Source organism: Acinonyx jubatus, chromosome D1 (assembly GCF_027475565.1).
Source record: "Acinonyx jubatus isolate Ajub_Pintada_27869175 chromosome D1, VMU_Ajub_asm_v1.0, whole genome shotgun sequence".
In the NCBI taxonomy this organism is placed as follows: domain Eukaryota; kingdom Metazoa; phylum Chordata; class Mammalia; order Carnivora; family Felidae; genus Acinonyx; species Acinonyx jubatus.
In genome coordinates, this window is record NC_069390.1 from 51205378 (window position 1) to 51229236 (window position 23859).

Sequence of the window (23859 nt, forward strand, 5' to 3'; positions counted from 1 at the left end):
ATGTGAACATGTATTTCCTCCCTGATTGTTAACAAGTTTGAGGACTGAAAGCCAGTAATAACTGGTCACCATAATAGCTCAATACTAATAGATTATCTTACATGAAATGAAAAAGAGTTGTCTGAAATAAAGCAAATATCAAATAAGCAGAGTTCTTCAAGTAAATACAAATTTACTTGGCAATCAAATTTAATAGTAAACAAAATGCCATTATGACATTAGAGAGTAATTTCACGGAGTTTGAATGAACGAGAGGAAGGACAATGTACTTACATTCTTTTACACACCTCTCATTCCACTCAACTGGATGCACACACATGCACACAAGCACAGGCATGAGTGAGCAAAGACACACCCACACTCTCTAACCCCCGCCCCCCACACCTGTGTGCAGTACCCAGGTCATAGCTGCTCCCTCCACACCTAAGGCCTGACTCTGTGGCCATGCCATTGGCACTGTGCATGTGACTCTCCCTGCTCCTTCCACCCTTCCTACCTGCCTGTCTGTGTCTCCTTACTTAAATACCTTCAGAAATCAAGGAGTCCCAGGGGGTCTTCAGGTCTGTAGATTGCATTACCTTCACACCAAGGCAGGTAGAGGGGGGCAGAAACAGAAAACAAGGAACTAAGTTCAGACCAGGCTGAGAACTTCTGATTACACAGGGGATTAGAATTGGGAATTCCTACAGCCAGCCCCCCTGCCCAGTCCAGGATACCTTCAGGGCAGAGGCCTTGACAGACTGCAGGCCCCCAGTTAGAATCTGGATCATGTTTTCAATACATGGCTCATGAGACAGCTGGCCACAATCGTCAAAGACCAGCTCTGCTGAGAGAAAGGGATTCTGCCTTGGCGCCTGTCAAGAAAGGTCAGGACAGCTCGTGGGGCTACAGGTCAGTATCTGCTGTCTGCCATGTGGCCTTGACTGCCTGTCCCGCCTCCACACATGCCATCCACTCCCTTACCTGCAGGATGTTGGCCACGAAGGAGGTTATCTCCTCCTCTATGATAGACACAAGGTTCTGGCCAATCATGTGGTCCACCAGGCGGGCCAACTGTCCCAGCCGCAGCAACCACGCCTCTGTCTGCCTCAGCTTCTGCTCCAGCTGCTGGCCCTGTACCTTCTGAAGATACACCGAGAGTTGGTCAGTCCTGATCCTCTTGCAGTTTTTCAGCCGCTCCTGCAGGCCCTGTTGCATGTGATACGTATCCTCGTGAACCTGTCAGAATAGAGAGTGGAAAACTCACTGGACAAAGGGAAAAGAAAACAAACTGGCTACCCGCTGGCCTGTGCAAAACTCTCGGGTCTCAGAGTCTGAAACCTAGCACCTCGATATACCCACGGAAGGCTGCTTTTTGGTAGAGATTAGCCCCTGAAATCCTTTAGTGACCAGAGAAGATGCAAAATGGAGAACATACATTGAGAGGCCACAGTGCTAATTTAATAGGCCAGGCCTGTCTGCTAAAGGCCCCAAGGATCGAACTCAGAGAGAAAATGTGTGCGTGTGTAAACAGAGAAGCTTACTAACACACAGGCTACACAAAAGAAGAGAAAGATTGGATAAGTAGGGCTCGGCAATAATTCCAGGACACAGATTCCAATCAGCAGGGCTGGGAGGTGTGGCCTGCTGGCTAGCATAATACTCCTTACGTGACAGCAGATGCTGTCTCGGGGCACTGACAGAGGCTTTCCACTGGGGGATGAAGAATGTGGGATAAAAGTCTAAGAGCCTCTTGGTGGCTCTTTCTCACATCTGGGAGGTTGCTGACAGTTGCCACCTCTCAGGATTTGTCCTGTTGAGGAACAGAGGGGAGACACCAGGAAGACATGCTTGGCCAGATGGACCTTCTGTCCCTGAAGCTCTCCTGTCTGTTTTGATGCTCAGTAGACTCTGTGATTAGATTGTATTCTGCTCAACCTGAGCTCAAACCCCAGTCTTCTGAGACCCAGACATAAGGCACTTGAGGCCTGAGCCACACATCATACACAAATGTGCCCTTGGGCTTGACAAGAGGTTCTCTTTCACGCTCTAGAAATACCCTCCATACTTTGAGTGCTTCCCACTTCACAGCCCATAGTGCGACGCATCACCACTAGCTAGTTACTCGTGTCACTCGTGCACTGCACTGGCAATTCTACAAGGACGAGGCCTCTGTCACATCTTATTGCATTTATTGCTTCACATAATGCCTGGCACAGGTGGTTCCACAGGACATATAAAAAGAATGTATCACTCAAGCTGAAAGGGCTTACTGAGTGCCAATTAGGATAAAACCATACACAAAGCAACAATAATTACTACACAAGTATGTAATCAGTATACATTTTTAAAGCCTCACCACTAAGGGGCAATATCTTCAATACCTTCAAAGTTCTGAGGAATTTTTTTAACCTGTAATTCTGTATCTAGCCACAGTATCACACTGAAATTTGGGGATGAATAAAGACATTTTTAGAGATACAAAGACTCTAAACATTTACCATCCACAGATTCTCTCTGAAAAAAATGAAACAAAAGAAACAACAGTATATTTTTGACAGAGGAAAATGAATATAAGAGCTACAAGAAGCTTTGATGAGCAAAGACATTTGTAAAACATATTGCCAGGTCTAAATGAGCAGGCTACAAAACAAGAATGTTCATAACAATCCAGAATTAAATTCCAGTAGATCTGAACATAAGTGGAATAGGGAGGGTGGAGGGTGGGGAGAGGAAGAGAGGAGAGAAAGGAAATTAGAATACAGTAAAGGTTCTTATTCTGCTAGGGAGAAAGACATGGCATTCATTCACTCAAAACACTCGCTGAGCACCTACTATATAACATAACCTATAAGAAGCACTACAGATATATCAGTGAATGAAACAAATAAAAATCCCTACCCTCTTGGAGGTGGGGGGAGAAATACAATAATATATAATATAATAATATATAATAATAAAGAAGTAATTTATATTTTATGTAAAAAGGTTATAGGTGCTATGAGCAAAGGAAACACAGAGTAGAAAAAGGGGTCAGGGATGCTGGTGATAGTGGGGGTTTGCAAGTTTAAATAGGGTGACCCAGAGAAGGCCTTCCTGACAAAGTGCTTTTAGAAAAAGACATGAAAGAGACATTGTTATAAAAGTGAAATGGAACAGCTACATCTTTTGAGCAGGTGTATACATTTCTTACATATGGATTCAGCTGCAAGTGAGAGAAAACTGGAAAAAAGTGCGGTTTAAGCAAGTAAAAGGTTTATTTAATGCAATAAGAAATCCCTTAATGGTATATTGGCCCAACAGTATCGATAAAAACAACACTCGTTTTGGGGCACCTGGTGGCTCAGTCGGTTAAGCGTCCGACTTTGGCTCAGGTCATGATCTCACTGTTGGTGGGGCTCAAGCCCTGCATCGGGTTCTGTGATGACAGCTCAGAACCTGGAGCCTGCTTTAGATTCTGTTTTTCCCTCACTCTGCCCCTCCCTCACTTATGCTCTGTCTCTCTCTGTCTCTCAAAAATAAAACATAAAAAAAAAAAGCTCCTTTTATGTTCCATCTCCTCCATCTTTAATATGACTTTTGCCTTTATCATTGTGTAAAAGCTTCTCTATCACCAAAAATTTCATCCAAGGGTCAGACAATAAGTCAGGAGTAAATGCTCACTATGACATCCCAGTTAGATATGCCTCTTTTAAAAAGTTTTCTCGGTGACTTCCACTTATGTTTCATTGCCCTGAACAGAGTTAAGTGGCTTCCTCCAGCTACAAGTTTATGAAAAGAAACAATCAAGATTCTAAAACTAAGAAGGATGAATAGGCATTGAGTGGTTCCTGGGCAACTACGAGAAAAATAAAATGTATAACATCCAAATCATTAGAGGACAATAATGGCAACAAAAATGTAAACAACCCACCAAGAGACAAGAAACACAAGGAAGAATCAACCAGAAATTGCAGGAAATAAAAAACATCAAAATAAGATGGAAAAAATAAGTCCAAACCTATCAGTCATCATAATAAATGAGATAAACATAGACTCTCAGACTAAATGTCTTCCAGCTATTTGTAAGAGATACACATAAAACAAAATAACAAAGGAAGGTTGAAAACAAACTAATAGAAAAAGATACACGGAGCAAATGCCTGATGTAGTTTACCTCAAACAAAAGAGAACTCTAGCAGAAAAGTAGTAACAGAATGCAGACTTTTCATAGCAATAAAGTCACCAAGAAATACTATTATGAATCTTTATGCATACAACATGATTTTGAAATACATGTTGCAAAATGAAAGAACATCAAGGAGAAATGAACAAATCTAGTCATAGGAGGGGATGTTTTTAACATGCATCTCTCAGAAACTGAAAGATAAGGTGGATTAAAAAAATCATTGTGGTGGTAGAATATTTGCACAGAACAATGAGTGAGCTTGGTTTAATATATACATTTTCTTAGACTGAATTCCCTAGAAGAAGAGCCTGAGAGAGGAATTTGGGGAAATGTGATTTATTAAAGGAATGATCTTCAGGAAACAAACCTCCAAGGGAAAGAGGGAAGCAAAACAGGAAAGGGGAAAGTGCCAAGCAAGAGCTCAGCAAAGGCTGTTCTTGTTCTGATGTGGAGGGGGAGGAGGCTTTGGAATGAAGACCCTATTGTACGGCTGTCCCACCATGAGACAAGGAGCCAAAAAGAAGGCAGAGGAACTGTGACATATGAAAGAGACTATGGAGAAGTGACCATTAAATGCAGTGCACAATTTTGGACTGCATCCTGAAACAAAAACAAAAACAAAAAACAAAACAACCCCCCCCAACCCCCCCCCCCAAAAAAAAACAGTTATAAAGGACATTTTTGGAATAATTCGCAAATTTCTAGGAAGGACTATGGGTTAGATAACAAAATAGTATCCAAGTGAAATCTCCTAATGTTTGATCATTGCACTGGAGTTGTGGAAGAAAATGTCCTTGTTCTTAAAGAGAAACACACTGGCATATTTAGGGGTAAGGGAACTTACCATGTGCAACTTAAAACTCTCAAATGGTTCAGGAAAATAATGTATACTTACATAGAGAAAGAAAAAGAGCAGAAATAATAAATAAGACAAACTAATAATCTGGGTAAAAGGTAAATGAGAGTTTATTATACTATCCTTGCAACTTTCCTAATAAACTTGAACTTATATCAAAATAAAAAGTTATACAAGAAAGAAGTAAGAAGAAAAAAAGAAAATGGGTTTGTCCCAGTAATGCAAAGCTGGTGTAACACCAATTATTCACCATATTAGACTAAAGGAGAAAAATTCCCATAATCGTTTAAACAGAATCAGAAAAAAAAATCACTGGACAAAATTCAACACCCATTCGTGGTAAAACCTCTTAGCAAACTAAGAATTGATGGGAACATCCTTAAAAATTGATAAAGGTTATCTACCAAACACTCACATTTTATATCATTATTTATTTAGTGTTTCAAATGTATTTTAGTTATTTAATAATGCTACAATTTATTGGGCAGCAGCATGCTTTTATTAGCACAGAGTACAGGCTTGGTTCTATAACAATTCAGTTGCCATTTGGGATGATTACTCCTTCTCCCTCTCCCCTGCGCCACCCCTCACCTTTGGGGTGACTGCCAACAGGGACAAGTTCCATTCCATCCACACAGCAGCACAGAAAGTGGCTCTACATGTTGCATTTGCTTGTCTTTTCACTTTTCCTATGGTGCTTTTTAAAAAGTTAATTTTAATTTTTTTAATGTTTATTTATTTTTGAGAGAGAGATAGAGCATGAGTTGGGGAGGGGCAGAGAGAGAGGAAAACACAAAATCTGAAGCAGGCTCCAGGCTCTGAGCCATCAGCACAGAGCCCCACGTGGGGCTTGGACTCATGAACCATGAGATCATGACTGGAGCCAAAGTTGGACGCTCAAGCAACTGGGCACCCCAAAAAGTTAATTTTAGTACAGACAAATGTCTTGATATTTTTATGGTTTACACTTTTTAATATCTTAAGAAACCCTGAGATAATAAACATGTGACATGGTCTCCTGAAAGCTTTTTGGATTTTCTTTTCACACTTAAGTCTTTTATATACCATGAATTAATTTTTGTGTATGGTGTAGCAACTATTAGAAAACAATAATGTTTTAAAATACCATTTACAATAGCAACAAAAAGATACCAAATATCTAGTAATAAGTCTAATGAAATATATTCAAGACCTCTATAGGAAACCTATAAAACCTCAGTAGGAGAAATTAAAGAAATCAAAATACATGAAGAGATCCATGTATATGAATTAGAAAATGAAATATTAAGATATCAATTCTCCCTCAAATTGATATACAAATTTAAAACAAGCCAATAAAAAAAATCCCAGCAAATTATTTTGTGGAAATTAGCAAGCTGATTCTAAACTTGATATGGAAATTTAAAGACCCTAGCACAGCCAGGGAAATCTTGTATAATAAAAAGTTATAGAACCTATAATACCAGATATCAAGACGTACCACAAAGCTGCAATAATTAAGATGGTGTGACACTGGCCAAAAGACAGACTAATCAGACACAAGACAGTCTAGAAACAGACCCACACATATACAGTCATCTGATTTAAGAAAATGACACCACTGTAATTAGGTGGGGAAAGGATATTTTTTTCAATAAATGGGGAAAATAAAACTTGGCTCTTATGTCACACCATACATAAAAATTAATTTGAAATGTACTATAGACCTAAATGTGAAAGAAAATATAATAAAAGTTCTAGAAGAAAACAAGGAAATATCTACATGACTTTGGGGCAGGCAAAGATTTCTTAAACCAGGACTCAAAAGGCACTAATCAAAAAAGATTGACAAAATGAACTTCAAGAAAATTAAGAACTTCTGTTAATCAAAAGACACCATTAAGGGACACCTGGCAGTCTCAATTGGTAGAGCATACATCTCTTGATTTCAGGGTCTCAGGGCTATGAGTTCAAGCCCCATGTTGGGTATAGAGCTTACTTAAAAAAAAAAAAAAGACACTATTAAAATAGTAAAAGGGTAAGCCACAGACTGGGAGAAAATATCTATTTTATATATATATAATATATATAATATATAATATATATAATATATATATTATATATAATATATATAATATACAATATATATTATATATATAAATATATTATATATATATATATTTGATACAGGATGCATATCTAGACTATCTAAAGAACTCTTACATATTAATAGGAAAAAAACAGACAACAGTTAAAAATAAACAAGAGACTTAGACCATCACAGAAGAAGGTACCAAAACAGCCAATAAGCATATGAAAAGACGCTCAACAACCTTGGTGATCATAGAAACACAAATTAAAACTACAGTGAGGGGCACCTGGGTGGCTCATTCGGTTAAGTGTCTGACTCCTGATTTCGGCTCAGGTCATGATCTCATGGTTGTGAGATCAAGTCCCACATCTGGCTCTGCACTGAGTGTGGAGCCTGTTTGATATTTTCTCTCTCTCCTTCTCCTTCTGCCCCTCCCCTGCTTGCATGTGCTCTCTCTCTAAAACAAACAAACAAACAAACAAACAAAACTACAATGAGATACCACTATATACCAGTTTGGCTAAAATTAAAAACCCTGACAATAGTAAAGGTTGATGAGAACATAGGACAACTGGAAGTCTCCTACACTGTTGGGGGAATACAAACTGGTACAACCACTCCAGAAAACTGTTTGGTACTGTAAAACAGACATGTACCTTATTCCAGCAGTTTCACTCCTAGAACACATACTCCAAACAAATGAGTGCTTATGTCCACCAAGGGACATGCACAAGAATGTTCTCATCAGGGGCGCCTGGGTGGCTCAGTCAGTTAAGCGTCCGACTTCAGCTCAGGTCATGATCTCACGGTCCGTGGGTTCAAGCCCCGCGTCGGGCTCTGTGCTAACAGCTCAGAGCCTGGAGCCTGTTTCAGATTCTGTGTCTTCCTCTTTCTCTGACCCTCCCCTGTTCATACTCTCTCTCTGTCTCAAAAATAAATAAATGTTAAAAAAAATTTTTTTTTAAAAGATGTTCTCATCAGCATTATTCATAACAGCAAAAGCTGAAACAAACTCAAATGTCTATCGATAGGAGAATAAATTGTGGTATATTCATACAGGAAATACTACATAGCATACAAAAGAGTGAACCACTGCTTCCTAGAAGATTATGGATAAACCTTGCTAACATAATGTTGAGGGAAAAAAAAATGTTGATTCCTTTTATATGAAATTCAAAATCAGACTAAATTAATCTATGGTGACAGAGATCAGAGTAGTAGTTACCTTTGTGGGGGTATTGAAAGGAGAAGTACCAGGGAGCTTGCTGAGGTGCTGGAAATGTTCTACATCTTGATCTGGGTGGTGGTTACATGGATGTATATACATGTAAATATTTCAACAAACTGCACACTTACAATTTGTTTACTGCATGCAAAATTTACCTTAATTGACAAAATAAACCTCTATTTTTATTTATTTATTTTTTATGTTTAGAGAGAGAGAGAGAGAGAGAGAGAGAGCAGGGGAAGGGCAGAGAGAGAATCTTAAGCAGGCTCCATGCCCAGCACGCCCACAACCATGGGCTCATGACCTGAGCTGAAATCAAGAGTTGGATGCTTAACCAACTGAGCTACCCAGGCACCCCCAAAGTAAACTACTATTAAAAAATTTTAATATTTTTGTAACATTAAAACAAGAGTGGGATTTAGGAACTGGGAGGTACAGAAAGGCCATGGAATAGCTTGCCCCCACCTTCGGCCCCATTCAGCTTAGTGCAGTGTCAGGTCCAGCTGTTATTGTCTGGAGGCTGAAGGCCATTTCCCTGTATGAATCTACCTAGGGCTTCTCGTACATTATTTCTCATGTACTAGATCTCAGATCTAGTTTACCTAGAGACGGCGATCAGCCAGAGAACTGGGTAAATATCCAGCCCCACCCGACAGACAGCAAACTATAGTGACAGGAACATGTAGCAGGACCTCCAGGAGCCCTAGGCAGAGGGCAGGTACCACGGATGCAAAGTAGGCATAATTAGGAAGGACTCCATCACCGGATGCTTCTACCAGCCACAGTGGCCTACTGAAGATTCAAAATAGGTTCAAAGATAAGCCTAGTAGCATAAAAGATCCAGACTCCAACTTTCAAATTCCCTAATGCCCCTGGCACAAACAGCTAAAGAAAAACCATTGCTATGTTCCTTCTCCTCCCTGCTCAAGGCCAGGACCAACCCTTAGGGAAAAGGTTGGGTCCAAGCCTCTGCCCATCTGTAATTGATCCATCCACCCCCACAACAGAGACTGCTGGTGCCGGGCAGGACAATGGCTCTGGGCCAACTTCAGAGTCCAGACCACACAGGGGATCCCAGGAGAAGCGTGAGCCAAGAGGAGACTGGGCCTCTGGCAAGCTCAGCTTGGGGAAAAGGTTCACAATAAATTGCACTGCAGCCTCTTACCAGGTGCAGGATGGATGTGCAGAGGTGCAGGCAGCGATGGAGCAGCTGCAGAGCCTTGTGGTTCTCCTTGGCTAGAGCCCGTTGCAGGTCCAGCAGCCCATAGCATTGATCGGGGTCTCGGGGGAGCCAGGATACAGAGCGCAGCTCCTGCAGAAGCCTGCAATCAATGGCTAAGCTTGTCAGAGCCGGCATCTCAGCCTTCTTTCCTTGAACACTTCTGACCTCTTCCCAGCCCAGCACACCGCAGAATAAGCAAAGATTTAGAAAGATTCTAATATTCCTGGTGACCTACAGAGACAGATTCCTCTTGAGAATTCTTTGGAAGAATTCAAGCTGAGGAAGTTGCTGGCCGGGGAATGCTTTGGGAAAGGCCTGGAGTTATGTGCAAATGTTTTTACTGACTGACCTTTCTGCCAGGAGAGTGTCTCCTTGAAAGGCCTAAGGGCCCAAAAAATCTAGATGGGCAGATCAGTTTTAGGATCAAAGGTGAGGAACCTCTAACTTCTCTATGGGCTGACCATCCCTGAGAAAACCTGCTTCTGTTATCTACTCTCTCCATGAGAATTCTACATCTCTAAAAATCCTTGAAAAAGACGAAAGATCCCCAATAAGCAAAGGTGATCATAATGGGTATCATTTATTCAGCACCTATTAAAAGGCATTGAACATGGTACTTTATATTTACAATCTCACTTAATTCTCACTATAGCTGCGTGGTAGGAACGTTTATCCCTAGTTTTTATATCAGGAAACGAGGCTCAAAGAGTAAAGTCCTTGCTAGGGTTCAGGATTTAAATTCAGATCTGTCCAGTCTCCAAGCCCTTATGCTTTTAATTACACTATGATGATTAGGCTAGACTGGAGGATTCCCAGAGCAAAGGTTTCAAACTAGTAACCCGTGGGTCAAATTCAGACTGAAAATGTTTTCACATGTTCCAGTAAGAGTTGGCCAGCACACTGTTTTAATAAAAATTTGAGTTAAGTAGGTAAAATTAAGACATTTTACAACAAAATGTGGATTTCCAGGAAATCCTGAAAAACAAGGCAGCTGGCATGCTGTACCCATATTCCCAGAGGCAACAGACAACTGGAACTCAGTAGTGACTGTCCTATTTAGATGCAGTCTCCAGACTGTATTCCCCTGCTCCCTCATGTCTTGCACCTAATCCACTATGTATCTTCCATAGCTCCGGCTCAGGCCCTGTGGGCATCTGAGTTTGCAACTTCTATCACTGAAGAGAATTAGAGTGGCTGAGGAGTGCAAGATAAGTAAGAAAGTACTGAAAACAGGAATAACTAAGCTTTTCTTCAAAAAAAAAGAACCCAAAAGGTACCATGGGAAGAGCAGAGAATTTGAATTCAGGCACCTGAGTTACATCCCTAGATCCAATACTCAATAATTATGTGGTCTGGGGCAAGGTGATGTAGGAATACCTAATTACATGAAAATATGCTCAAGATACATTATTCATAAAAAAACTGCTTACTTAACAGTATGTCAAGTATGACCACATACGTATATGTGATAGAAAATAAGACCAGAAGGGAAATGTGCAAAATGTTTGTCGTGGTTATTTACGGTTGGTAAGATTAAAGATTTTTTTCTCTTTGTGCTTTTTCATGTCTTCCAAACCTTCTACAAGGAACATGTTATTGTTTTTTTGTAACAATAATTCAAAAGGTCCATTGACATTGTATTTTGAAGACCTTACCTGCTAATATGCAGAAGCCCAGCTCCAAAGTGGGGCACAGCAAAGAGCAGATGCTTCCCTAGGAAAGTCCGGTGCCGGTGCAGCGCGTGCAACTTCACACTCCTCTTCCAACTACAGACCAGAGGGCAGCGACAGCATGCTACTGCTCCCCACAACACTTCTCCCCACATCCCGTACTGTCACCACCTACCAAGCCAAGGCCTTGTATAAGAGGCAATATTTGAAGAACGGGATGGACTGGAGCTGCTGCCAGAGGACAGAATGGCGGTGCCAGGTGCCCAGCGTGATCGTCTCACTGCCCTCCACAGGATGGACATGCAGGATCCCAAAGGGAGAGAAGATGTAGTACTCAGGGTTCACCTTCTTGGGTGGCACCACCACTAGGCTGTAGGGCCTTTAGAAAAGAGCTCTGGTCAGCAGGAGCCCTGGGAACTCCTGCAGACATCAGGAAGGGACAAAAGAAGGATGGAGAGGCGAAACATGGCAGCAGGAATGAAGGCAGAAGAAAGTGGGAAGAAGGGAAAGAGAAAAGAATGATCTTCAAACTCAAAAAAGGAAACAAATATTATTAATGTTTTAAAAGTTTATTTATTTATTTTGAGAGAGAGAGCAAGTGGGGGAGGGACAGAGAGAGAGAGAGAGAGAGAGAGAGAGAGAGAGAATCCCAAGCAGGCTCCCTGCTGTCAGTGCAGAGCCCCACACAGGGTTCCATCCCACGAACTAAACCGTGAGATCATGACCTGAGCCAAAATCAAGAGCCGAGCCCTTAACCAATGGAGTCATCCAAGTGCCCCAAGGAAATAAATATTAAGAATAAATGGAAGCCAAAGATGGAAGGGAAGAAAGAAAAAGGCACCCAGCCAGGTCTAAGAAGATCATATCTCCAGATCCAGATACCTTACATTCCATCAAACCTAAGATGCCATCAGTTGTAAGCTGCAGTGTTAAAAAAAAAAAATGAAACATGAAAATGCTACCAATGTGATACTCCATCAATTTGTAAGATGCATCATAATTTCAGAGATGTTAAAATGTAAAAAAAAAAAAAAGTACATCTTAGAGATGATAAAATATGTATATCTCTAGGTACTGAAATAACATGCAGAGAAAATCAGTGGGTGCTGTTGGGAGTAACTGAGAATGGGGAAAAGCAGGGGGTGAATAGAAGACTCGTCACAGGCAAATAAAGAGGAAAACTGCAACCAAAAGAACCACTCAAGTACCTCCGGAGCCACCTTAAAATCCTACTAAGTTCTCTTACTTCAGCACAATGCACCTGCTTCCCAAACTAAATGCCATTTATATAGTTGTATCTAGTTGCAGGGGACTGGTTAGCATAATGCTGTTTGGGCACATTCAATAAAGTATTTATCAACTTTTATTTTACAGTTTTATTTTCATAACTTGGAGCCAATAATATACTTAAGCATTAAGTATATTTGAAAGCCCTTTATAAGCTTTGATGTCCCAGTTCCTATGCCTATAATGCCTAAGAGATAAAATGGCCCTCTTCTATCTCTTCCCTCTCAACTTTCTAGAATACATGATTAAGCAAATGACTGAAGAACATTTAGATAGATCCAGAATGAACTCACTAAGTCAAGTCATGTAAAACTTTGTTTCCTTTCTGACAAAGTGACTAGATTTTCCCAAGTACTCTTTTTCCCCAAACCATTTCTTCTGAAACAAAGAGGAGCCATAACTTTTTCCAAGATAGTTAAGGAAAGAATATAGGATTTAAAACTGAATCTACCTGACTCAAGTCACCTCCCTTAACCACTGGGCTGCTTAGTTTCCCACAGTTTCCTGTACTAATTGAACCCTGGCTCCCCCAAGGGGTCATTCCTTCCCTTATGACCTTCTTAATGAACACTACTCTTTCTTTTCTCTTTTTCAAAAGCTGCTTTCTTCTTCTTTTTCTCCTCCTTCTTCTCCCTCTTCTCCTTCTTCTTCTAGGATTTTAAGTAATCTCTACAACCAACATTGTACAACCAAACTTACAACCCCAAGGTCAAGAGTTCCATGCTCTACAGAATGAGCCAGCCAGGCACCCCTAAATGCTACTCTTCCTGCACACGGTCAGGATAGACGGTACTCTTCTCACTCCCCACAGCGAGTGCTCCTTTGGGGGATAGTTACTCATTTGACTGTGCTAGGCACTAAGGATATAGCAGTAAACAGGAAAAATTCATCCCCTGACTTCATATGGAATTCAATTAAATCATTTATCGAGTTTCCCTTCTGTCCAAGTGCTGTGATTGGAGATGAGGACATAAAAATAACTGCTACATAGTCCTTGCCCTCAGAGGGCTCAGATCAATGGGAGTATTAAGTGATGCTAGAGAGTATTCAACTGCTTCCCAAACACCTCAAGCTCTCTGCTTTACTGAAACACAGCAAGTTCTGTATGGAACTCATCATCTACTTGCCTCCATGCCTATTCCTACTCTGGATAATTCATTCATTCATTCAACAAATGTTATTGAGTCTCTACTCTATGCCAAATTGTTCTAAACCCTCAGGGTATGCTGTTAAACATAACAAACAAAAATCCCTGCCCTGACAGAGCTCTCATTCTATTGAAGAAGAAAGATGATAAACATAATAAATGAGAGGGGAAGAAAAGCACAGGAAGAGGAGGTTGGCAATGCCAGGGGAGGACAGGAGTTTTGGGGGGAGGGGGGAGGGGGGAGGGAGGGAGAGGTGACACTTGAATGAAGACTCTAAGGAAGTGAAGAAATAAATTCCTATCTGAGTATGAATTAACATCCAGGACAAATACCAATATAACACTATATGTTAACTATGTTAGAATTAAAATGAAAAACTTAATTAAAAAACCTGGGACAAATCCAAGAAAAAATTGATAAATTCAAACACATTGAAAAAAAAAAACCCACTACATGTCCAAGAAACAAAAGGAAACAATAAAGGGCAGGGTTCTGCTTTAACTAATGGTGCACTAGAAATTTAGAACACTCTCACCTGAGAACAAGTAGAAAAAGGCAAAATAAACTGGTAAAATATGAAAATCATCTGTATGGATACATCAGGGAAGTCCAAATTAAATACCGTGGGCTCTGGGTTTGTACCCTGGTCACATTATAGGTTGAAGCAGAAAACATGGCTTTCCTGGGTGTGGGTCCCCAGCTGCAGCCTCTGATCTTTGGCTGTCTGTGCCTACCAAAGCTCGGCTCAGGAGCTGACGGTAAAACTGACACACAATCGCCAATAGTGGGATCCACAGGCGCCTCTGTTTGGGGAAAAGCACCACCAAATGCTAAACTCACTTCACTGGATTTCCTTCTTTGGCAGATGTTCGTCCTATAATTATTCACTGCCTTTTAGTTCTCTTGCTCATGGTTTCTTGTCTCTCCGTGTGCCTAATTATCTTTGATTGTGCTGCTTCTCTGATTATGATGGAGCTGATAGTTTAAAAGTTCTAAGCTTGTAATTTTCTTGGTGTGAGCTCTCCACTGCAGTCAGTAAGCATCCCGTCCCACACCGCCACTGTTACTGGTCAGGTGTGGTGGCTGGCCACTGGGTGTCAGTAGGTAGTTCATCACAGTCAGCCACAAGTGATCATTTCATTAACTGTGATGCCACTACATGGCATGGATTACTAGGACCCTATACACCATTTGCACGGAGCTCAGTACTGTTCAAGGCCAAGGACATTACCAAGGCAATATCAGAATCCCATATTTGAGGCTCCTTTCCTTTCATGATATCAGTAACGGTCCAATCAAGAAAGCAGAAACCAAACAGGGCATTTCAACAAAGTGAATTTAATAGAGAGCTTTTTTTTTTTTTTTTTAAGGTGTCAAAGAAACAAACAGCCGAAAGGGAACACCAAGGTGGCACTGATACAATAACCGCAGGAATGGATGCCAGCTCGAGAATGAGAGGAACATAGGGAAGGGGTCTGGATTCTCAGAAGCTATGAGCTTGGGGGAGGGGCTTGTAGACCTGGGGCCTGGATTTCATTGGAGGCGCTGCCAGACTGGTACTAGTGCCTTTGGAGTTTGGAGGAGGGGCAGTCAAGATACAGAAAGCTGATGGGCAGGTGCCACCCAGCTGGCGCTGGTGCCGTCAGAATCATGAAGAGGCTAATTCAGAAGGTGCCCACTGCCGCCAGGGTGGAGGACCAATCCTGACAGAAGGAGCAAGCAAGGGAAAGAGGAAGTTCCTTCTCTTATCTTGCTGTCCAGTCTCCTTCTAGCACCCCCTACTAACCAAACCTAACAGGGGGCGCCTGGGTGGCTCAGTCAGTTGAGCGTGACTTTGGCTCAGGTCATGATCTCCTGGCCTGTGAGTTTGAGCCCCGTGTTGGGCTCTGTGCTGACAGCTCAGAGCCTGGAGCCTGCTTTGGATTCTGAGTCTCCCTCTCTCTCTGCCCTTCCCCCGCTCATGCTCTGTCTCTCTCTCTCTGTCAAAAATAAATAAACATTAAAAAAAAAAAAACAAAACAACCTAACAGGAGGCCAGTTGAAAAAGGAGTAAAGTTTGCAGTCTCAGTCCCAGTGTCATGACGTAGTGAGAGAAGAGCCAAAAGACAACTGCTTAATAACTGGCACAATGCTTTCAGTGAGAACTTGTTAAATGACCTGATCAGTAAATGCATGGATATGCCCCATTAGTGCTACATAAGCTCAGGAGAAAGACAGCAGTGTATGTAGGAAACAGAGCCTTCTGGGAGGGTACACGACATACTGCTGAAGAGAATGGACTTTTGAGTTAAGACAGTGCTAGGTTTGTCTGTTTCTACCACTTAGTATGTGACAAGTTACTTAACCTCTTTATGCCTCAGGGTGCTCATCTCATGTATGGAAATAGTAACAGCACAATGCTTGGGAAAAAATTGATTAATGGTAATTATTATTTCTGAGAAGAGATGGGATTTGAACAGGGCTTTGAGACATACATAAATTTTAGAGCTAACAGAAGAAAATGAACACTTCCTGAGTCATGTGGAAGGAGGGGACTTGTTTTTATAGCCCCAGAGCTAAAACCAGGACCAGAAGGTAGAAGTTAAAAGAAGGCAGAGCTTGGTTCAGTCTAAGGAACAGGGCCCCTTGGGAAACTCAAAGCTTCCCCTCACTGTTCAAACACCAGATTTGTGCACTGGAGTTGGAAGAGATCCCCATTAAATTCCCTTCCGAGGCTACGACCAAATGTTTCTACCATTTTAGGACAGAATAAAGAAGACAGAACCAAAAGTAGAAAAGGCTGTGAGAGCAAAGGGAGCAAAGAAGAGGTGCAGAACGGAAAGGAGGAAGCTGAGAAGGGAAGAGGGAGGCAAATTGGAAGACAGAGGAGAAGCAGCCAGAGAAGAGAAAGGTCAGGAGAGGAGTGGGTAAGGAGAGGAAGCCGGGTGGGAGATAGCATGGGAGGAAAACAGGGAGTGGCCAGAGTAAAAGCCATCTTGACTTACCTAAAGTGCCGGCTGGGAGCTACATTGAGATAGAGGAAGTGGATCTTCTTCAGGTATCTCTCTGTCTTCATAATGGTCATCACCTGGCTACCCAGGAGGGAAGTCTGAAATGAGAAGCCAGAGCTTCTCTTCTGTAATGTTTTCTTCCCAGGAACTTGTTTATCAAGCTGAGACCTGTATGATTTAAAAAAAAAAAAAAAATCAGGAGAAAAGAGACAGAGCAAGGAGTCAGCTTGCCACTGTTAGCAGTGAAACGAGGAGCAGATTGGATGCTGAAGAGGATGTGATGTAGTATTGTCAGAGCCTATACCCTACCCTACCACCTATACCCAAAGGTATTCACATACAGAGCAAATACCGTCAAGCAGCTATATTCACATAGACCAATCAATGAACAACACTTCCCTTTCTGACAAATGAATAATCATTCTGGACTTCTTATGATTACTATGAAGCTATTATTATATAATACTGAATGAAATGGGAATATTTTGTTTTCCCAGCTCATCATCTAGCAAGCCCACAGGCCTGATTTCTCCACCACTGCTTCCTAACCTAGATCTCCTAACCATTGCCCCCATTATGCCTGCTTTCCAACTCTGCATGATTCCATGCCTGTGAGTCTTTCTTGCTCTTCCCCCATCACCACCTAACTTCTAGTTTCACATCCTTTCCTTTCCAGCCAGGATCCAATGGTGCATTCTTCAATCCCCTCAAGCCTACACCAGTACTTTCAGTCTTTTTACCCTTCAACACCAGCCAACAAAATTGATATAAAAATTAATTTTCCAAGAAACCAAAAACTGAATACCTGGACTATACTAGTCAAGTATATAGCAATGTCACTAATTGACCCAAACCTAGATCAACAGAACAAGTTACCCCAGAGATAACAGTGCCATCCTATTCTAAAAGTTCATATCAACAATAGGGCTTGTAACCTTGATGTTGGATCGGGACATTTGAACCGTGTAACAGCTACTGAAGTTTCATTTCCTCAACAGTTAAGAGTCCTACATGATCTAAATTGGTTCAGAAGATTACTGAACCAGGAATATCAGCCCCTCGATGGATTCCTGGTATCTGATCTCAATTATGGGCTCATGCTGCTCTGGTATCTTCATACAAGTCCTCAGGCACCCTATATCTTTCAGTCCCCTCAGCTGCTATTCCAGACCTCTACCTACTCCCATGCCCAGCCCTGCCAGGCCCCACCTCATTCCCTTCCCTGCCTCCTTCCCTGCCCAGAGAAAACTGAGGTTCTTGGCCATCAACTAACTTCCCCTAGTTCAGCTGCTTTCCCACACATTTATCTGCCCAGATTCCCATCCTAATCAACTTGAGAGGAAGCAATGCCCTTTCTTCTCTGTAAGACTAATTCCTCCATTTGTGAAGTGGATCCTTTATCCTCTCTTCATGCTATATTTTCAATCTCTTTCTTTTCTTATTGTTAGCCTATATTTATTCATGCACTGTGCAAAAAAATATTGAACACCCACTTCTCAAGCATTGTCGTAAGGGGCTATGAACATCTATCTTATTTTTTTAGGAGGCCTATCCAGACACCAGTGTCCCATTATCTCTCTCTCCCTTTCAAGCCAACCTTCATGAAAGAATAGTAAAATGTGATTTCTACTTCCTTATCTCCCGTTTGCTCCTGAATGCACTAAAATCTGGCTTCCCCTTCACAAAACTGCCTGAAATAAATCACTCACCAACCTCCTCCTTGTTACTAAAACCAATGAACATTTTTCAGATTTTTCTTACTTGCTTCAGTAGCATTTAATACTAACTGCTTCCCCCTCCTTGAAACTCTCCTCTTATTTCACCTCATAACCTGCAAGATATTTTGTTAATAACTTCAATCTAAACCAAAGTGCCTCTGATGTGCTTTCCCCTACATGTACACACACACGCACCCGTACACATACACACACACACAGGAGCAGCCAGGGGAAAGGCGGTGTTCTCTTTATTATATAGCACTTACCACAATTTGAAATTATATTTTATTGGCATCAACTTATTTAATATTATTCCAACTGAACTATAAAACCCCAAAGAAAGAGAATGAGTGTGTCTTGTTCATGTCTGTTATCTCCAGCATCTAGCAGTTCCTAATACGTACTGGGTCTCCAGTGATACTTATTGAATGAATGGATGTCTGGAAGAACAGACCTGGAGAACTTCATGCAAGCTAAGCCACATTAGCTAGGCCTCAGAGACTTATCACCAGGTCCAAAGAGAAAAGCAAAGAACTTGACCCCTTTCCAACATCTCAGTCCATTCTCACTTTAGTTATATACTCCCAGGAAACATATTCAGGGCACAGGGCAGGTCTTAGAAAAAGAAAGGATCTGCTGGGGATCTTCAAGATATGAATTGTCAGCACTGTCCCCTTCTATCAGAGCCCCAGGAGCCTACCTATCTGTCCACCATTACAGCTTTAAGATTTTAGGAAAAAATTTGACCCAGCCATAAACTTAGAGCAAAAACTGAGGAAGCCAATCCAGATTAAAGGTAAAGCTACGCTTCTTCCCAGTGAATGTGTACTAGACAAGTTGCAAAGCACTTAGAAAATCAGGCCAGACTAGTATCCAAAATCTATAAAGAACTCACCAAACTCCACACCCGAAAAACAAATAATACAGTGAAGAAATGGGCAGAAAACATGAATAGACAGTTCTCTGAAGACATCCAGATGGCCAACAGACACATGAAAAGATACTCAATGTCACTCCTCATCAGGGAAATACAAATCAAAACCACACTCAGATACCACCTTACACCAGTCAGAGTGGCTAAAATGAACAAATCAGGAGACTATAGATGCTGGAGAGGATGTGGAGAAATGGGAACCCTCTTGAACTGTTGGTGGGAAGGCAAACTGTTGGTGGGAGCGGTGCAGCCGCTCTGGAAAACAGTGTGGAGGTTCCTCAAAAAAATTAAAAATAGATCTACCCTATGACCCAGCAATAGCACTGCTAGGAATTTACCCAAGGGATACAGGAGTGCTGATGAAGAGGGGCACTTGTACCCCAATGTTTATAGCAGCACTTTCAACAATAGCCAAATTATGGAAAGAGCCTAAATGTCCATCAACTGATGAATGGATAAAGTAATTGTGGTTTATATGCACAATGGAATACTACTTGGCAATGCGAAAGAATGAAATATGGCCTTTTGTAGCAACGTGGATGGAACTGGAGAGTGTTATGCTAAGTGACATAAGTCATACAGAGAAAGACAGATACCATATGTTTTCACTCTTATGTGGATCCTGAGAAACTTAACAGAAGACCATGGGGGAGGGGAAGGAAAAAAAAAAGTTAGAGAGGGAGGGAGCCAAACCATAAGAGACTCTTAAAAACTGAGAATAAACTGAGGGTTGATGGGGGTGGGCGGGAGGGGAGGGTGGGTGAGGGGCACTGAGGAGGGCACCTGTTGGGAGGAGCACTGGGTGTTGTATGGAAACTAATTTGACAATAAACTTCATATTAAAAAAATAAATAAATAAATAATTTTAAGATTAAAAAAAAAAGAAGAAAATCAGGCCAGAGGATGGGGGGGGGGGGGAATTCTAAGGCTAGTGTTAAAGAACTCTCAGAAGAGGAGGTCTCTGTAGACACTCTGAAATCTTGAAAGGAGCAATGAGAGCCCAATTGGGGAAAACAATTGGCACTCAAGGGGCCAGGATACCCACACTGGCAGGGCAGGAAGAAGGCTCTGAAAAGGTCAGAATGAATGTCGCATTTGCCTGAGCTGCCAACTCTAACGTGCTTTGGGGCTGGCTTAGCTCACACACAAATGTGTGGGAAGGTCCCTCAGACAAGCATTCACCTAGGAGCGTCCTGAGGGAAGAACCTGTATACAACATCCAGCACCCAGCCCTAGGCAGGCCCAGAGGAGAGGGTCAGGGATTATGAAAGAGTGAGAAAAAGAACTAAAGAAGCTTCTAGCACCATCTGAGAAAGATCTGGAAACTGTGGAAACTCAAGCTGTTTTCTGATGCCTTGGCTTCCTTATAGCTGACTTTTGATTTTCATGAATTTCTGCATTGCCTGAAGGGGATTAACAGTTAGAAGACTCGGTTTATTTGCAGACAAAAAGGGAGAAAGAAACAGCTACAACCAGCATAGCTTGGGGTTCAGGCTAATGCCTAAAATCAATAGGGAGCTGGCCCTAGACTTCGAAGTGATGCTGGAGGCACCCGTTAAGTTTCTTCTTTTTCCCCTCTGCTCAAAGCCCCACTCTGGGTCCCTCACTTACTTAGTCTCTTTTCTTCCAACAGGCTCCTCCTCTGCATCATCAGTGTCCCTGCTTTCATACCGTATGGGGATGTCTGTGGCCAGTGCCAAGGGCAGGAGGCTAAGGCCATCTAGCCACCAGGTCTCTTTCAGGGCCACCTGGGCACCAACAATACCCAGGCTGCGCTGTAGCTCTGGCAGTGTCAGTGGTCGCAGCCATGTAGCCAACTCCTCCCCCACGTGCTGCCCACCCCAGCGGGCCTGCACAAAAGGGCAGGCTGGGTGTGGGGGCCTGTGACAGAACTTCTGCTTCTGGGAACAGCACTCAATATGTGAGGCACTCTCTAACAAAGAGGTGTCTGGGGGAAAGGCCTGCTCTATGGCATCTAGCAGGTCCAGCTGGAGCTGGGATTGGACCCAGGGTGCCCAGTGGGACAGCTGCTCCAGGAAGGGCAGCAAATCAAGGTGACCAACAAGCAGCACACGATATGGAGGCAGCAGATGCAGCACCGCATGCAGGTAGTGCCAAGCTGCAGGGCTGCCATCCTGCAGGACAGCTGAGAACAGAGTTTGGAGCTCAGCTACCAGGAGCTCCAGCGCTGTGGGCTGCTCTGACTGGCTCACTGCCTTTGGGGACTGTCTCTGTGTCCTCTGACAGTCCTGGAGCTGCTCTTCCATGTCTGGAACACAGACGGAGTGCTGAGATTCAAGGGCTTCAGGTGATGCCTCTTCAGGAGACAAGTCCACCTTTGGCTCCGAGACCAAGAGGAGCTGGGCATTCAGCTGCTGTCGAACTGACCTTGCCCACTGTTCAGGTTCTGACTGCCAGTTCCAGGCTCCTGGCTGCTGGGTCTCACCTGCTTGGCCCAGCCCAGAACAGGGGTGAGAGAAGGGGCCTTAGGTTCTGGGCTAGGAATGTCAGGGTCTAAGGGGCTGGGGGACAGGGGAGGGGAGGGACTTAGGACAGGGAAATGGATGGAGCTGCAGGGCAGCTGCAGGGCAGAGCCAGAACAGCAGAGGACAACAGTTTCCCCAATGACTCTGGTAAGAAGCAGGCCCAAGACAAAGGCAGGGGCCCTCTCTGCACAAGAGTTCCTTCCCACCACCCAGGACACAGTCCCCCTCACCTGGTGTAAGGGGTACAGGAGGCAATGGAAGGGAAGAGAGACTGATGTGCTGGTAAGGTTTCATCCCAACTGCCTGTTGGAGAAACTGGTGAACCAAGACTTGGGTCCCAAGCACAGGCTCACTCTACTCACAGCTGCCCATACAGAGAGACTGGCACATGGAGGAGTGATCACTTGCACAAACTGATGCACACTTGGAAAGGGCTCACTCAGAGAACTTTGGTAACAGCAAGGAACGTCACTGGGAGTGGAGCCCAGGGATGGCCTGAAGGGAGGAACAGGTGGTCACTCTGTGGCAACAAAGCCCCAGACCTGTCTGAACATGGGCTGAGGGGGGCTCTTGGGAACAGAAAGCACAGAGAACTACATGGTTCAGATGAGGCTGGGGGAGTGTAGAGAGGAAAAAGTGGCAAAGGACCAAGCTGGAAGGAGGAGGAGGAGAAGGAGGAAGGGGAGGAGGAAGAGGAATAGGAGGAGGAAAAGGAAGGAGAGAGAGAAGGGGAGAAGAAGAGGGGGAGGGGCAGGGGGTCCCTGGGAGTGTGGGAGGAGGGGAACTTCCTGGGGGCAGTGGCAAGGGAGGTCTGAGGGCAAAGGGAAGAGGATTATAAGCTGGAGACTCACCCGCAGCTCCATCCCCTCCCAGCTGTTAGAACCGTTACAGGGTCCCTAAAGGCCCGAGCCTTCACCCCAGAATTCCGGAACCCTCAGAAACCGGAAAGGGGAGGAGTCAGCATCCGTGCTGGTCCGGGGTCGCACAAGGGCAGGGCGAGGGGCTAGGGCGAGGACAGGGAAGCTGAAGCACTGCGGCCCAGACCAAACCTGCTGGCTGCCCACACGCTTTGAGAATAGGTGATCAGTCTGGCTGGGTCTGAAAAAGAAATGACACGGTGATTTGGGGAAGTAGCAACCGTGAGGGCGTCGTGGGAAAGTATGATCCCTGTGCCTATTTATGCATTCACTGAACGTCTTAGCTGGCACCAAGTACCAGCAAGTTATGTCTTTGGGACCCTACCTGCACCCCATCCACATATCCACCAACCCTACCTTACCACCTCCCCCACAAGCAAACCCCTAATAAGACAAAATCCTTGATCATAAGAAGTCCAAAATGGGGTGTGGGAAGGTCTGAATGATTTAAGGAAAGAAGGAAGGAAGGAAGGAAGGAAGGAAGGAAGGAAGGAAGGAAGGAAGGAAGGAAAGAAGGGAGGGAGGGAGGGAGGGAGGGAGGGAGGGAGGGAGGGAAAGAAAGAAAGAAAGAAAGAAAGAAAGAAAGAAAGAAAGAGAAAGAAAGAAAGAAAGAAAATTCAGCATATGACACAGTCCCACCTCTGCCCTGCAATCCAGATTTGTACGTCCATCTGCCTCCTTAATGGCTCTACTTGGATATCTGATAAATAACATAAACTTAAAATCTTAAAATGTCCAAACCAGACTTCTAACTACCACCTCCCTCCCGGTGGCAAAAGAAACCTACTCCTTTCACCGCCTCCCCCAAAATGACAAGTCCATTTTTCCAGTTGCTTGGGTCAATACCTTGAAATCACCTTAGATTTCTCTTTCCATCCCTCTCTTCCCACCTCAGCCTACCTTCCATGTTGAATCCTTTGGCAAATTCTGTTGGCTATAGCTTCAAAATCTATCCAGGATCCAACAATTCCTCACCACTTTAAGTGCCACAACCTTAGTCTGTGTCACTATCACTTCTCACCTGGATTATTCCATAGCCTTCTAACTGGACTCCCTCCTTCGACCCTTGTCCCCACAATCTGTTCTTTTCAGAGCAGCCAGTGACTCTTTTCACAGGGCAGCTCTTGTCACTCCTCTGCTTAAAACTAATGCCCTATCATCTCATTCCCTCCGGTGAAAGCCAAA

The 23859-nt window shown here is 43.2% G+C and overlaps 1 protein-coding gene across 28 annotated transcripts in view; it reads right to left on the reverse strand.

Moving 5' to 3' along the window:
• DNHD1 (dynein heavy chain domain 1) overlaps positions 1-22123 on the reverse strand; it is a 97889-nt gene extending 75766 nt beyond the window's left edge. For 27 of the 28 annotated variants that reach the window (XR_008290477.1, XR_008290478.1, XR_003417986.2 and 24 more), the window contains exons 1-9: positions 21988-22123; positions 20883-21717; positions 16614-16787; positions 11370-11573; positions 11180-11290; positions 9468-9624; positions 964-1218; positions 717-854; positions 527-578 (exon numbers count right to left, since the gene is read on the reverse strand). Coding sequence is in view for 20 of the 28 variants with exons in the window: in XM_053203551.1 (XP_053059526.1) it covers positions 527-578; positions 717-854; positions 964-1218; positions 9468-9624; positions 11180-11290; positions 11370-11573; positions 16614-16787; positions 20883-21717; positions 21988-22051 (1990 nt within the window). In the remaining 8 variants the exon portion in view is untranslated. Of the gene's footprint in view, positions 1-526; positions 579-716; positions 855-963; positions 1219-9467; positions 9625-11179; positions 11291-11369; positions 11574-16613; positions 16788-20882; positions 21718-21987 lie in introns of those variants that run through there. The other variant, XM_053203548.1, reaches the window with a different exon arrangement.
• Positions 22124-23859: the final 1736 nt, after the last annotated feature.